Source organism: Lontra canadensis, unplaced genomic scaffold (assembly GCF_010015895.1).
Source record: "Lontra canadensis isolate GAN:19392208 unplaced genomic scaffold, GSC_riverotter_1.0 scaffold3, whole genome shotgun sequence".
In the NCBI taxonomy this organism is placed as follows: Eukaryota; Metazoa; Chordata; class Mammalia; order Carnivora; family Mustelidae; genus Lontra; species Lontra canadensis.
Window position 1 is genome coordinate 26,227,248 of NW_022630997.1, and position 12,131 is coordinate 26,239,378.

General features: G+C 34.2%; 1 protein-coding gene across 7 annotated transcripts in view; it reads right to left on the reverse strand.

Moving 5' to 3' along the window:
* KIF20B (kinesin family member 20B) overlaps positions 1-12,131 on the reverse strand; it is a 75,841-nt gene that overhangs the window by 21,415 nt on the left and 42,295 nt on the right. For all 7 annotated transcript variants that reach the window (XM_032836767.1, XM_032836795.1, XM_032836786.1 and 4 more), the window contains exons 21-22: positions 11,683-11,802; positions 9,707-9,767 (exon numbers count right to left, since the gene is read on the reverse strand). In XM_032836767.1, the coding sequence (XP_032692658.1) occupies positions 9,707-9,767; positions 11,683-11,802 (181 nt within the window). The remainder of the gene's footprint in view (positions 1-9,706; positions 9,768-11,682; positions 11,803-12,131) is intronic.

Here is a 12,131-nt window from a genome sequence, read left to right on the forward strand (position 1 = left end):
ATAGGAAGCACCAAATAAATATCTGTCGTACAGATAGGTACCTGAATGATTGCAAGGATGGATGGATGGAGAAAAACAATCTCTTTGGATAACATTAACACTTTTTTTATAATATTAAACTTGTAATACTAATAAACACAAATCTTGGGATTTAGAAAAAATGTTATTTGGCAAAACATTTATTTTCAGTGTTAATACTCTCAAACCAAAAGCAAAATGTTTACCTCCTAAAAACAAAAAGGGCTTAATCTCAATTTGACTTTTTTTTTTAATCTCAAGTAGTTATGTGTTCTACAAAAATTTCCAAAGCCAAAAATCTACTTCTAGTATTTTTTTAAAACCAGCTCTTCAGGAATGACTGTGCTACTAGCCTTACCAAAATTGTCTCTGGCCCTTAAAAAAATAACTACCATAATGAGTTATAAGCAATTCCATTTCTGCTAGAAAGAGGCAAAAAGGAAAGATTATTTTATTGCCTCTGGTGATGGCCAGGTTTGTAGCAGAGCACATTTCAGACACCTAACCAAAACTATTACTGGTGTCAGTGGTAATAAATCTATAAATGCATGAAATTCAACCTCAGGTCACTAAGTATTAAAAATAAGAAAAATCCCAAAAACTGCCTTCCTCAAGGTGCACATAAATAGCAAACTTAAGAAAATAATAAAGACAAATTGAATAAAGGAATAAGAAAAAATTATATGAGTAATTTTCATTATTTCTGTCCATTTATATAACCTGCCAGGAATGCTAATAAAAACAAGACTCCTTTAATCCTAGGATTAAAGGAGTCTTAGTTTTATTATCTAAACTTTGTTTCAAAAAGCATGATTACAAATATATTCAGATTATATAATTAATAGAAGTTTATTCAAAGAATCCCTTCCCTCTTCCAACCTATTTTTTTTCTCTAAACTAGAAGGTTAAAAAAAGAAAAAGTTTAAATATCCAGTTATCAATTAGGAAAGTTCCACAACACCAATGTTAATATAACTAATGACTATCCACCTATTATTTGAAAGGTAGGTGTAGTTAAAAAACAAAACAAAACAAAAAGCGAAAGAGAACTATTTTTCACTCACTGCATCCAATAATTTACATTTCATTTCAGGAAATAATCAGAAATAATTCAACGAATAAAACAGAAAATAAAGCAGGATGCCTGGCTGGCCAGTCAGTGGAGTGTGTGACTCTTGATCTCAGGGATGTGAGTTAGAGTCCCATACTAACTGTAAAGATTAATTAAAAATAAAATCTTTAGGGGATACCTGGGTGGCTCAGTCAGTTAGGCGGCTGCCTTTGGCTCAGGTCATGATCCCAGGGACCTGGAATCAAGTCCTGCACTGGGCTCCTTGCACAGAAAGGAGCCTGCTTCTCCCTTTGCCTGCCACTGCCCCTGTTTTCTCTCTCTCTCTCTCTCTCTCTGATAGATAAATAAATAAATAAATAAAATCTTTTTAAAAAGATGGGGGGACCGCCTGGGTGGCCCAGTGGGTTAAGGCCTCTGCCTTCGGCTCGGGTCATGGCTCCAGAGTCCTGGGATCGAGTCCTGTGTTGGGCTCTCTGCTCCATGGGGAGCCTGCTTCCTCCTCTCTTTCTGCCTGCCTTCCTCTGTCTGTCTGTCAAATAAATAAACAAAATCTAGGAAAAAAAAAAAAGAGGGGGGTCTGACTCTTGATTTTGGCTCAGGTCATGATCTCAGGGTTATGGATTTGAGCCCTACTCGGGCTCCATGCTTAGCATAGAGTCTGCTTGTCCCTCTCGCTCTGCTCCCCCCACAAGCCCTCCTTCATGCCTGCTCGCAATATCTTTCTCCAAAAATAAATAAATAAAATCTTCTGAAAAACAAAAATAATAAAAATAAAATAAAATCTTAAAAAAAGAAAACAAAATAAAGCAACATAAAGACAGCTGAGACAAATCTCTTCACTACTATCTAAAGATAGCAAAATAAAATAAAATATAGCTATGAGCTACTACAGCTTAATAAATGTCAAATGAACCAGCAATCAAGTGCTTAACATTCAGGGAAGGATCACTGAGAGCTATCATGTCCTAGTAAGATTTCAAGGAGGAATGTCTCCAACATGTAACATTTGAGAACAGGTAAGAAGTGGAAAAAAGGGACATCTCATAAGCTAGGGACAGAAATAAATATAAATGCCATGTAAAACATTGTATATGAAATAATGACAGAAGCCTGAAACCATGTAATACCATTTTCACATATCACAATGGCAACAAATTTGAAGTTTGGTAACACCTAATACTGACAAATACAGGGCAGAATGGGCATTTTATACTCTATTTTAATGTGATATAAACGAGTACAACAATTTTAGGGAAAAATTTAGCAATATTTATCAAAATTTTAAATATACATCATTTGGTCCAACAATTACACTGCTAGGAATTTCCCTACAAATATATTTACATGTGTGCACAAAGACTTTCATACAAATTCATTCATGGTAATGTCTATAATAACAAAAAATGTGTCTAAAAACAACCAAAATTATTTTTTCATCAAAAGGGTCATATTTAGATGATTGGATAAAGATGTGGTATAGGTATACAATGGAATACTACTCAGCCACAAAAAGAAAAAAAGAAATCTTGCCATTTGCAATGATGTGGATCAAACTAGAGGGTATTATGTATGCTAAGCGAAGTCAATCAGAGAAAGAAAATTATATGATCTCACTCATGTGGAATTTAAGAAACAAAACAGAGTACCATAGGGGAAGAGAGGAAAAAATAAAACAAGACAAAATCAGAAAGGGAGAAAAATCATAAGAAACTCTTAATCATAGGAAACAAACTGAGGGTTGCTGGAAGGGAGGAGAGTGAGAGAATGGGATAACTGGGAGGTGGACATTAGGGTGGGCAGTGACGTAATGAGCATTGGGTATGTAAGACTAATGAATCACTGACCCCTACCTCTGAAACCAATAATATATTATATGTTAACTAACTGAATTTAAATTAAGATAATGATTAAAAAAATAAATTTAAAGTAATTACTGATTTTAAAAAAGAAGAAAAAAGAGGTCATATTACTGGAGAATAGATGATAAAATGTGTTGTTAATTTTTCTTATATATAATACTATATTTTATTATGTAAAGTAAGTATTTACCTTACAAATTTCATCATACAGTTTTTAAGTATAAAGTATCAACAATGTCTGCAAGTATCTTTCAAGTCACTCAGTTCTATACATACATATTAGAGAAAGAGAGACAAAGAGATGCAAATATGACAAAATACTTAAAAACAGTGAAACTAATAGTATTCAGGTGATTTTTATATTGACTTTCTGACTTATTCACAAATGTTTACTTCTTAATTAAAATTAGAGAAAAATAGGTAAATTGTAACCATCATTCTAACTTTATAAGCAATTGAAATTGTACATTAAATTAGCATTTAGTATTCTCTCTACTGGACTTGGAAATTATGTTTCATTTAGGATCAATACCATGTCTTTAGCCAAATGAAGGACTGCATTTCCTGCAACAGTATATATTGGAATCAGTCTTATTTCTTCTATCCTAATCAATTTTGTTGCATTACTTAAGGCTTTCTCTTAAGGGAACAAAATTTTCCCATTTATAAAAAAGATCATATTAAATAAATGATGATAGATCAACAATAATAAAATGGAATACTATTTAGCCTTTAAAAAGAAAAGCTAAAAATAGCACGGGGGAGATAAAGTTTATCTGTGTGTGAATATACGGAAAAATTTCTCAAAATTTTCCAAATATGTAGAAATTGTCGTTTTAGTGATTTCTCCTAGGGTCTTTTTCTTGGTCTCTTATTTGCCTTCTTTATCACAGTAATAGAGGCAAAATAGAGCAAGTCACAACTAGGGAACAAAACAAATTAGTCTGGATAGAACAGAAAAGTTACATTAGGCTAGGAAAAGATAATCTAAACTCCCAAGCTAGATGGTGAAAGTTTATTAAATAGGGTGTATGAAAGGACTGAAAACTTTTAATAGGAAAATGACACAATAAAAGAAGAGTTTTAGAAAAATTTGATCTAGCTGTGTTGTTATATAAGAGAGTAAATTTGCCATAAAGCCTGGCAATGAGATAGGACAAGTATGGGGAGCCACTAGTAAAAAGAAATAATAGAATTTAGGTACTACAACAGAGGGTAAGGGGAAATAATATTATTTAAAGTCTAAAACCAAGAGTAGGCACTATTTTCTGCAAAGGGTCAGACAGTAATTACTTTAAGTCCTATCACAACTATTTGCCTCTGCCACTGTAATGTGAAAGCTGGCAGACAGTACAAAAGAGAATGTGTTAGTATGTTCCAATAAAACTTTGCTTACAAAATTAGGCAGTAAGCTGGATTTTTGGTGAAAGGGTGCCATTTGCTAACTCCTGATATAAACAACAGAAGTAGTAGACATCAGTAGTAGAATGAGAGATCCAGAAAGTTAAGGCAGTTTGAGCAGAAAGAAACATTCAAGTTCAAAATTTAATAAGACTTCAAAACCACTCATCATAAGAAAAAATTGTAGACCAACAATATCCTATATGAAAATAGCTGCAAAGCCTCAACAGAATACTAGCAAACTAAACCCAGCAACTTAAAAAAACCATCATACACCATGACCAAGTGGGATTTATCCTAGGAATGCAAGTTTAATTCAACATATGAAAATCAATCAATGCAATACATCTTATTAATGAAGAACAATACCACACAATTATCCCAATGGATGCAAAAAAGACATCTGACAAAATTCAACATGTTTTAATGACAAAACCATTCAACAAACTAGGAACAGAAAGGAATGAACTTCCTCAACCTAATAAAAGCATCTACAAAAACCCCACACCTAACATTATGCATAATGGTGAAAAGATGAAAACTTTCCCCCTAAGATCAGGAATAAGACAAAAACATCCATTCTCACCATTTCTATTCAACACAGTTCTGGAGGTTTTAGCCAGAGCATTTAGATAAAAACAAGAAATAAAAGGCAAACAGAATGGAAAGGAAGAAGTAAAACCATCTTTATTTGCAGATGACATGATACTTTATATAAGAAAAAGAGAAAGAAAACCTTATTAGTGTTCATAAAATCAGCTAAGTTTACAAGATACAAGATAAATATAATTAAATCTACTGTATTTCTATATACTAGCACTTAACAATCCAAAAAAATGGTATTAAGGAAACAATTCCATTTTTAACAACATTACAAAGAATTAAATACTTAGAAATTAACTAACAAAAGATGTGCAAAATTTATACACTTAAGAAGTAAAAAATACCACTGAAAGAAACTTAAAAAGGCTTAGCTAAATGAAAAGATATTCCATGCTTAATATTGTTTGTTGGCAATTTCCCCAAATAAATCCTCAGATTTAACCCAATCTCCATTAAAATTCCAGCTGGCTGGCTTTTTTGCAGAAAATGACGAGCTGGTCCTAAAATTCAGGTGGAAATGCAATGAATCCAAAATAGCCAAAACAATCTTGCAAAAGAACAAAAATGGGAAAATCTACACTTCCCAATTTCAGAACTTACTATAAAACTACAGTAACAATATAGTGTGGTACTGGCATTAAAAGTCCAGAAATAAACCTTTACATTTATGGTCAACTGATTTTCAACAAAAGTGCAAAGACAAGGAATGCAGTAAGAGAAAGAACTGTCTCTTCAAAAAATGGTACTGGAACAACTGATTCTCCATATGTAAAATAATTAAGTTAGACACCTACCTCACACAATATACAAAATTACACTCTAGTGGATTAACTACATATGAATCAAAGATAAAAGAGCTAAAATTTAAAAACTCTTAGAAGAACACCTATATGACTTTGGATTAAGCAATAGTTTCTTAGGCATGACACCTAAAATACAATCGATCAAAACAGATAAATCGGACTTCATCAAAATTAAAAACTTATTCATCAAAGGACAAAATCAAGGAAGTGAAAAACAACCCAGAGAATGGGAGAAAATATTAACAAATCTATCTGATAAGTCATGTATCCAGAATACATAAAGAACTCTTACAACTCCATAATAAAAAGAGAGATAACCCAACTGAAACATGAGCAAAGGACTTCGATTTCTCCAAAAATATATAAATGGCCTACAGCACAAGACAAGATGCTTAATATCATTAGTCATAAGGGAAATGCAAATCAAAACCACAATGACATACTACTTTACATGTATGTCTACCATAACTACCAGTATATCAGGTTAAATAGTGTCCTCCCAAATTTCATGTCCATCCACTATGAATATGACCTTATTCAGAAATAGGGTACTTGCAGATATAATCAAGTTAAGAATAAGGTCACCTAGATTAGATTGGGCCCAAAATCCAATATGACTGGTCTCCTTATAAGAAGAGGGTAATTTGGACAGAGACCCATAGGGAGAAGAAACCAACACATACACACCCGAAAGAAAAAGGCCATATTAACACAGACAGACTGGAGTTACGCTGCCATAAGCCAAGCAATACAAAAAGGATTGCCATCAACCTTTAGAAATTAAAAGAGACAAGGAAAGATTCTTCTGCAGAATCTTCAAAAGAAGCACAGCCCGCCCTATCAATGTTTTTATTTTGGATTTTTAGCTTTCAGGACTGTATGAGAATAGACTTCCGTTGTCATAAGCACCGAGTTTGTGGTGCCTAGCAGCCCTAGGAAACTAATATAGATAGCTATAATTCTTTTGATGAAAAATAACAAGAGATGGCAACATGTGGAGACAGTAGAGCCTTCATCTACTGCTCATAAGAATGTAAAATGGTATAGCTACTGTCAGAAAACGTTAACTGTTCCTCAAATAGTTAAACACAGAACTATCAGAGGACCCAGCAGTTCTACACCTGATCCCCAAGAGAAATGAAAACAGATGTTCACCCAAAACTTTGTATACAAATAGTCAGAAAAGCCAAAAAGTAGAAACAATCCAAATATCTATCAACTAATACATAAAAAAGTAGTATTCATTACAATGGAATATTATTCAGCCATAAAAAGGAATTTAGTACTGATACATGCTACAATACAGATGAAACTTGAAAACATAACACTAAATTAAAGAAATAAGACACGAAAGGCCATATGTTGTATGCACCCACTTAGATGAAATGTCTGCAATAGGCAAATCCAGAGACAGAAAGCAGATTAGTGGTTGACAGGGACTGAGGAGTGATAGCTGATGGGTACAAGGTTTCTTTTTGGGGTAATGAAAATGTTCCGGAATTAGATAGAGGTAGTGACTGCACAATCTTGTGAATATACTAAAATGCACAAAACTGTACACTTTTAAAAGGTAATTATTATGTATTATATCTCAATTTTTTTAAAAAAGAATTTTATACTAAGATATCTAAGTATATGGTATTCAGTGTTTAAATGGAAATAAAGAAGCTGAACTGAAAATGCACTTTTTTGTTTGTTGGGGAACATCTCACACACAACTGAAATCATAGGAGTAAATGGACTCTCCAGTGAGAAAACAAAGAGAAAAGAGAAGATGACTCCTTAATCAGGAAAGCTGCCAAAGTAGCTGTGGTTCATTCTGAGAGACAGGCAGTAACTGGTACAGAACAGATCACAACAGCTAAGACAAGTTTCAAAGGGGGGGAAGCTACATATTACCATTTCATTTAGAAAAAAATATACACTCACACACAGTAAATACTACATAAAAAATGAAAATGAGGAAAAGAAGGAGGGTGGACAATTATGTCAGAATAATGTAAAAAATAAAGGAAAGAAAGGATTGCTAAAAGCTAATAGATGAAAACATGTAGGTTATACGTGACTAGGGAGCAAATTTCAAGATTGTGGAGAAGATGAAAGCCAGATAAAAGTAATCAAAATGGGCCTGTACCACAGTTCTTAGTATTTGGGAAAGAGAGGAAAAATTATATTAGAAAAAATATGTTAGAAACTCTATCCTGGTCCATGGACATGCTTTTTCAGAATAGCTAAGATCTGTTCACATTTGCCAACAATGACAAAGAAGCCAAAGTAAAAAAAATAATAAAATAAAAAAACCCTAAAAGGATTATGGAAATAGGAAATGTTAAGGGATAAAAGCCTAAAAGAAAGGCGAGAGAGGGGCACCTGAGTGACTGACTCAGTTAAGTGTCTGCCCCAGGCTCAGGTCATGATCCAGAGTCCTGGGATCAAGCCCCACATCAGGCTCCCTACTCAGTGGGGAGACTGCTTCTCTGTCTGCCCTCTATCCCTCCCCACTGCTTGTGGTCTCTCTCTCTCTCAAATAAACAAATAAATCTTTAAAAAAAAAAAAGGGCAAGAGAAAATAGGACAGTGTGTAGATACACACACACACACACACACACACTGAAATTATTGATCCAAGTAAATCCCACAGATGTCCAAATCACTTAAACAAGTAATAATCTGGTCACCCTACACCATTTTTTTCTAGTTGGCCAAGTATAAATAGCACAAATTAGTGAAAAGAATCTGAAATTTAAGAGTGAAACATACCTAAATTCAAATCCCAGCTCTACTACTCACACAACCAAGAGGTTAATGTGTGAGTGAGGGGTAGAAGAATGTGCATATTATGAACAGAAAGACGTATGTATCATCTACAAAGGTAATTTCCTATTTCAAATTAAAAAATCAAAATCTGAGTAAAAAAAGCACAATTCAGCACCTAAGTATGAAGCTAAAGTATTAAATGGTTTATAAAACTTTTTAAAAATACTTTCATTTTAAAGATGTTTTACTTGACATATATTCCTACATGATTTTGTCTAAAAATCTATTCCATTCATTGTGACCAATGTAACTAATGACTTCATTTTTCACAAAATACTGGCGATTACTTAGAAATCAATATTCCTTTAACTGAATATTTGTTTTTTCATTAACATATAATGTACTATTTGCCCCAGGCGTACAGGTCTGTGAATTATCAGGCTTACACATTTCACAGCACTCACCATAGCACATACCCTGCCCAGTGTCCATAACCCAGCCACCTATCCCTACCCCCGCCCCAGCAACCCTCAGTTTGTTTCATGAGATTAAGAGTCTCCCTCCCGATCCCATCTTGGTTCATTTTTACCCTCTCTACCCCCCAACAAGCCCCCGCCTTGACTCTCAAATTCCTCATATCAGAGAGATCATATGATAATCGTCTTTCTCTGATTGACTTATTTCACTTAGCATAATACCGTCTAATTCCATCCACATCATTGCAAATGGCAAGATTTCATTTCTTTTGAAGGCTGCATAGTATTCCACTATATGTTTCTTAATGTTTTATTTTTCTAAGAATAAACTTTTTGGGTGGCCTGGGTGGCTGAGTCATTAAGTGTCTGCCTTTGGCTCAGGTCATGATCCCAGGGTCCTGGGATTGAGCCCCACTGAACAGGACTCCCTGCTCAGCGGGAAGCCTGCTTTTCCCTCTCCCACTCCCCCTGCTTGTGTTCCCACTCTCGCTCTCGCTCTGTCAAATAAACAAATAAAATCTTCAAAAAAAAAAAAAAAAAGAATAAACTTTATGTTTACAAGTCACTCGCTAAAATCAATGCTCTTCTCTTTTGATAAAGTTACATCTTTTGTTGACCTTACTTTATAATTTTCAAAGGAAAATGCTAACTCAATTGTTATGGTGACTACCTATTCTGCAGTTATTTTAGTACTGGAAGTAGAGGTTCATTCCTGACCTTTGCACACTCTCTCATACTGTTGCATAGCTTCTTCCACATTTTGATTACTTAACTGCTCCTGCAAGATGAAAAAGCATGAATTCAATGCAAATGTAACTAAAATGCACAGTGGTATTTAACAGTGGGACCTGAAAACAGGGTTCAATGTTGGGTTTGAAATCTCTCTCCCATAAGGCTGACTACTAGTCTCATGCTTCCAAGTTTCTTTTGCCCTGGAGAAAAGGGCTGGGTGAAAAAACTTGACACCTTTAATCCACCACAAAGTTTACTACCCAGTCATTTTATTTACTCAATTTTTTTAAGCTACATGTTCTCCTACACACCAGAAAAAGGAGAAATGAAGAAATGGAGGTTTACTATGCACTTAACATAGGAGGAACAAGGAAAGCCATAAAAAAAAAGTCTCTTATCAACAAACTTAAAGGGCAGAAAAATAGGGTCCTCCACCCCCTCTATGTAGGAAGTAGCTGGGGAGTTTGAAAAAAGTAACAGGAGCCACAAGAGGCAAGAGTAAATTATGGGCCCTGGAAATCCTCCAATTCTAGTTTTAACCTATCAGGTAATCCAACTTTCACTCCCTATCTCATTTAACATCAACACTATCTCCTTACATTTCAAGTCTTGGAATGAATCATTACAGAACCTGGAAATCTCTTATTATGAAAGTACAGACTGTTTTATTAGGATTAGATTCAGTTAAAAATTAAAATCACATGTTTAACACTTAAAAAGTCATTAGTTTGCTTCATTCAAAAGCCAACATGCAAAGAATACAATAAATCCATTTTATAATTGTTGCCAAATCCATTTAACTGATGTCAAGCAAAATTTAACCACTTATAAAGGGATTTTGCTTTTTAAGTGTCCTTTTGAAAAAAGGACACTTTTTGTAAGACATGAGCTTCATTTTCTTTTTGCTATTTTGAATCGGTTTTAGACTTACAGAAGAGTCACAAAGATAGCAAACATATCCTGTATAAGCTCTACTTAGCTTCCCCTAATGTTAACTCTTGTATTACCACAGTACATTTATTTAAAAATCGAGAAACACTGGACCAAAATATGAGCAGTTGAGTCTCTATGCTCTATTATTTAAAATATGGAAACAATCATTTTGTATGAAAAAAAGAAATTAGCACTGCTATAAATAATTTTAACAACACTATAGACTGTATTGGATTTCACCAGTTTCTCCAGTGATATTGTTTTTTGCTTCTAAGATCTCATACAGGATATAAAACTGAATTTAGTAATCGTGTCCCCTTAATCTCCTCCAATCTGTGAGAAGTCCTTGGTAGTGCCTTTCTTTAATGGCCCTGACAATTTTTACTGGTCGGGTATTATGTACAAACATTCTCAGTTTGGATTTGTTTGATGTTGTCTCATGATTAGATTGAGGTTATGGATTTGGGGGAAAAAAATACCACATAAGAGATGTACCTTTATGGTCACACACGTCAAATCAGGAAGCACATGGTATCAGTATGATTTACTACTGGTGATGTCATTCTTGAACACCTGGTTAAGGAGGTGTCTGCCAGGTTTCTCTAGTGTGAAGTTACAAATTTTTCCTTTCCATACTCTATTCATTAGAAGCAAATCACTATGGCCTTATTTAAGTAATTAATTTTTAGATTCCAGAACTAGTCAAGAGAGAATTTGTTATAAAGAACTGATACACTGAGGTGCCTGCCTGGCTCAGTTGGTTAAGTGTCTGACTCTCGATTTTGGCTCACATCATGATCTCAGGATCAGGAGATCAGGGCCAGCATCGGGCTCCATGCTCAGTGGGGAGACTGCTTGAGATTCTCTTTCTTTCTCTCCCTCTGTACCCTTCCCCCACTCGCACTCGCTCTCTCAAATAAATAAATAAATAAAATCTTTAAAAGAAAAAAAGAACACATACATTTAAGTAGAAACTAAAACATACCAAGAGTATCTACTTAAACTATTTTTAAAAACAAGACTGTTACCTTGAGTTGCTGAATAGTTCGCTGTTTCATATCTATTTCCTGCAAACACTGGTTTTTCTTTTTCTCCAGTTCATTAATTTTAATCCGTAGTAATTTCTCCTCATCACGCATTACAGATACCTAAAAAGTAATGTTTATAAAACAAATTAAATATTTTTTTAAATGCTAAGTTTTTGTTGTTGTTTAAAATTCATGGCCAGTGGTTCAAAGATTTGTATCTTTTAAAACCTATTAGAGGGGTGCCCAGGTGGCTCAGTCAATTAAACATCTGCCTTGGCTCAAGTCATGATCTCAGAGTCCTAGGACTGAGCCCCACTTTGGGGCCTCTCCCTCCTCCCCCACTCATATTCTCGCTCTCTCACTATCTCTCTTCCTGTCTCTCTCAGATAAATAAATAAAATCTTAAAAAAAAAAAAACTTTAGAAAAATTATAGATTCTAACATACTAT